This window comes from Nicotiana sylvestris, chromosome 1, assembly GCF_000393655.2.
Source record: "Nicotiana sylvestris chromosome 1, ASM39365v2, whole genome shotgun sequence".
In the NCBI taxonomy this organism is placed as follows: Eukaryota; Viridiplantae; Streptophyta; class Magnoliopsida; order Solanales; family Solanaceae; genus Nicotiana; species Nicotiana sylvestris.
This window is the reverse complement of record NC_091057.1, coordinates 111,512,395-111,516,182: the sequence shown is the minus strand read 5'-3', so window position 1 is coordinate 111,516,182 and position 3,788 is coordinate 111,512,395. Positions and strand designations below refer to the sequence as shown.

Sequence of the window (3,788 nt, the reverse complement as noted above, 5' to 3'; positions counted from 1 at the left end):
TTGTGATAAAATTTGATGATTGATGAGTTTTGTAAATCGACCGTTTACGTTTAAAGAAATTTTGGTTAATTTTGATGAGTAAATTTTTTGTAAAGTAATTACTGGTTAAATATATTAATTTCTTCGAAAATAGATGAGGATCATGTTTTTCACCAGAAATCTGATTATTCAGTAATTTGGCATTTATTTAAGATGAGATATACTAGTATTATTTTCAATAAAATTAGGACCAATTCATAAATCAAAATAAACTCAAGAGACTAAACAGTAACTTGCTCCAACTAACGGGTCAACTGTGATATACTTTAGGGTCCGGCTCCGGTTCGGACTTCGGAGCTAGAGAGAGAGAGAGAGGAAATGGAGGAGAAGGGGAAAGTGGGGAGTGAGAGATGGAGCGCTGCGATCGGAAATCTATCGGAGATGGCGTCGAATCTGGATTCTCTCCAAAAGCTACTCGTGAAGAAAGCAGTGTACGTCGACGAAGACACCTTTGCCAAAGCCTCTCTCACCTCCGAACAAGCCCGTACTCTTAAGGTTCGATCCCTACTCTTTATCACTCGTTCATCAGTAGAGGTTTCTTATTTATGGCGAGTTTTTTACTATATCTGAATAGCTGAGATAAGGAATTATTGAGTTAGTTTTATTGTAATTTGTTTATTTTGTTTTCTGGATGCATTACTCTTAATTATTGTGTGTATAATGGGACTCTACTTTGATTAGTTGAAAAAGTCAATCTGTTATTGGTGAATGAATCTCAAAATCAATGCGCGGAATAACACAGAATTCTTATAAAGAGCTAAACTGAAAACAGAGAACATAGAGCAGCTTGAGCACAAAATCATATCACTAACTAAAAGGTTTGAGAAAGCTCAAGCACAAGATACTCTTGAAAAAATTTTAGGTATTGATTTTAAACTCCCCTCACAAGTCCAATCTTGTAATGATGCAAGTTGCGTTGCCTTTAGATGTGCTTTAGCTACCACATCAGAGAAGTCCCACTGAGTAGTGCGTTAATTTCAAGTTTGGACATCTCTCAAACTGTGAGCAAAGATGTTATAAAGATTCTGATGCTAAAAGGAAATTGAGCCATCTACATTTCAAGTTCAGACATCTCTCAAACTGTGAGCAAAGTTGTTATAAAGATTCTGAGGCTAAAAGGAAAATGAGCCATCTATGGCAATCTTTGGTTTAAGGTGTAAGAGGACTTCAAAAATCCTTATATCTCCACTAGTTCCAGATGAGGTCAGCAACTATCCAAGGCATCCTAGTGTCCTAAAGCAAAAACTGCAACGATGATTTAATACAAGAGTAGATGTGAACACAAGAGGAAGCAGCAAATTTTGAATAACTTGGGCCCCCAAGTTGGATTTGACTGGATAGTTGGATACCATCTGTAACTGTAGCTTTAATTTCCGCGTAAAATGGACAAACTAAGAGGAAGCAACAATTTCACACAAGAAGAAAGATAAGCAAGACGAACTGTAACCTAGTTGAATAGAAAAACACTTATTGGGTTAAATTACCTTTCTTCTGGTAACCTAGTTGATTCATTAGCCCTACAAGTTTTGTGGTTTCCAATTTATCTCCAGAAACTGAAAGAGAGATGCAATGAAGTTGAATAGGAAAACCCAGAAAAGGTTATAGTGGGTCTAATTTTATACAAAAGCCAGCACGTTTGGCATGTTAGTGTCTATACCTCCTAATAGGCCATTTAAAAGAGATGTGGGAGGCTTATCCATCTGGCAAAAGAAACTAGTGTCCGTAAGCATGCAATTTTTGTAGATTTTACCAGAAGAAATGTATGCAAAAGTTTGGATGCAACATTCAAATGAAAATTATAGCAAAAGAAAGCACCAATAATATGTATTGAGAAGAGGTAATCAGTGAGGATTGAGGCCAGCCAGCTTTATTTGACCTCAAAGAAGCTCAGTCATGGTTGATAATTGCACGAGGTTTGAAGAATCTTTTGGCTTGTCACTGGTGTAAGGGGGTGTAATCTTGTTGGGACGAGGGGTAACTATTGTTGTTTTTGTATGCTCACTCCCACTATTAATGAAAGTAATGACTATTCTATGGCTGCAGGTTCTTGAACAAAGAGTTCAGACTTTAGAGCGAGAATTAGATAATGCTATTTCTGCTGCTGCTCATGCACGAACTGAGAAAAGACAGGCTGAGGCAGCTCAGAAGGTTGCTGAACTACGTGCACAAGAGATTACAAGAGAGCTTGAAAATACCACAAGTATGTGGCTATGTGCTTCTGACTCTTTTAGAAATTCAGCCGTTAATTGATCAGAGCTCTATGGTATATGGTCTTCAAATCAATTTGCTTTATGGACTTTTGCTACAGTGAATATGTGCTTGTATAAGTAGTTATGGTAAGTTTGTAACCTCCCTACCTCAATGAAAGGAACTCAAGTACCAATTGTATTGCCTAATCATCAACCTCTTAGTCTCTGATACTCTTTTGTTCTCTTGTTCCTTTTCTTCTTTTTTCAAAAATTAGAAGTTTCATTCTTTAGGACAGGTAAAAAGAACTTTGCTCTATAATCTAGTTCTATTTTGGCTACTGTCAACATCCCCCTTTTGTTTCGAACTCATTATAGGTGATTTGCCCTCTTCTTCTATTATCTTTTTTCCTTTTTGTGATGCAGATAGCTAGGGCTTAGAGTGTGGGCTCGGGACAAAAATAATGTAAAGTCTTTTGTCGAGCGCAGCGGAATTTTAAGCTGTCTAGATTAGCCAAGAGAGTTTTATCCGTCATTTTGCCATCTTAACTGTCATTTTACTCAGTTGTCTTTACCTGTTTTCATGCTAGAGATTAACCAAATTGGTTTGCTTCAGTTTTAAAACAAGAGTGACCATGATATTACACAATCAGTCATATGGAGTGTTTTTATAAAATTGAGTCTTGTCATTTCCAGCCATGTCCTCACAAAATGGATTTGCACTTACATGCTCCTCTGTGGTTGTAGGGGTATTTGAGCTGCACATGGAAGAGCTGCGTGCAAAGCAAGAAGAGATATCTAAGCGAGATAAGGAAATCAAACTTCTAGAGGCCATAATTCAGACACTTGGAGGCAAAGGCTCCCATTCTACCCATGAATGAGTAAGAAAATCTACAGTGACTGTAATTACTGTGTCATCTTGTATCATTTCTTTGTATATTAAACAAGATTTTGGTTTGTAATAGATGTACCAGGAAGTAGATGAATATTTCAGTAAATTTCTGCATCCAAGTGTTGTGTTTTGTTCTTTTTTTTCTTCTTCCTTCAATGGTATAATAGCAGTACCACTATTGACAATATTAGGATATCTAGTACGAACCATTAACCTGAATCTCTACCTTGTAGAAAATTGAAATGAACGTGGCTTGAAGATTGTCATTAGGGCTGTCGTAGGACCACTAGTTACAAAGGTCGAAAATATGATCCAGCAAGTATTTATTTCTTCAATAATCTTAGATATAAACGGCGTGTTACGAAGCTAACTCTCTACCATGTAGGAAAATTCAATCTTATTCAGGTCGTAGCTTCAAAGCTTTTTCTTTTTTCCTCAGCCAAACCCTATAGCTGAGTTATTGTGGCAAATAGTTAGACGAGTCATCCTTCCCCCTTAATCGAGATTTTCAGTTGCATAAATTAGATAAACTTACACAAATATAAATACTCACCTTTTAAATTTTCTGCACTTTAAAATGTGTGTGTGTCTTAAATATTTTTTTAGTTGTCGGGTACTAGAAGATTAAAATTTTGCACTTGGAGCAACGTTAGTTCTTGAATAGAAGTCCA

General features: G+C 36.5%; 1 protein-coding gene across 2 annotated transcripts; it reads left to right on the top strand.

The window, feature by feature from the left end:
- Positions 1–219: 219 nt before the first annotated feature.
- Positions 220–3,236, top strand: LOC104228746 (uncharacterized). 2 transcript variants are annotated; one of them, XR_011404926.1, is made up of 3 exons: positions 220–534; positions 2,083–2,375; positions 2,973–3,236. XR_011404926.1 is itself a non-coding variant. In XM_009781271.2 (3 exons), the coding sequence occupies exons 1-3, from the start codon at positions 358–360 to the stop codon at positions 3,104–3,106; spliced, it is 468 nt and encodes a 155-aa protein (XP_009779573.1). In that variant the 5' UTR covers positions 220–357; the 3' UTR covers positions 3,107–3,236. The 2 variants fall into 2 exon arrangements, 1 of the variants encoding a protein (XP_009779573.1); XM_009781271.2 differs by having other exon boundaries at positions 2,083–2,239.
- The last annotated feature ends 552 nt before the right edge of the window (positions 3,237–3,788 follow it).

What these genes read in the sequence shown, in the direction of transcription:
- LOC104228746 (XM_009781271.2), top strand. Translation starts at nt 358, where the DNA reads ATGGAGGAGAAGGGGAAAGTGGGGAGTGAGAGATGGAGCGCTGCGATC. An exon ending in AACAAGCCCGTACTCTTAAG is followed by an intron (nt 535 to 2,082) that starts GTTCGATCCCTA and finishes CTATGGCTGCAG; the next exon opens with GTTCTTGAACAAAGAGTTCA. An exon ending in AGAGCTTGAAAATACCACAA is followed by an intron (nt 2,240 to 2,972) that starts GTATGTGGCTAT and finishes CTGTGGTTGTAG; the next exon opens with GGGTATTTGAGCTGCACATG.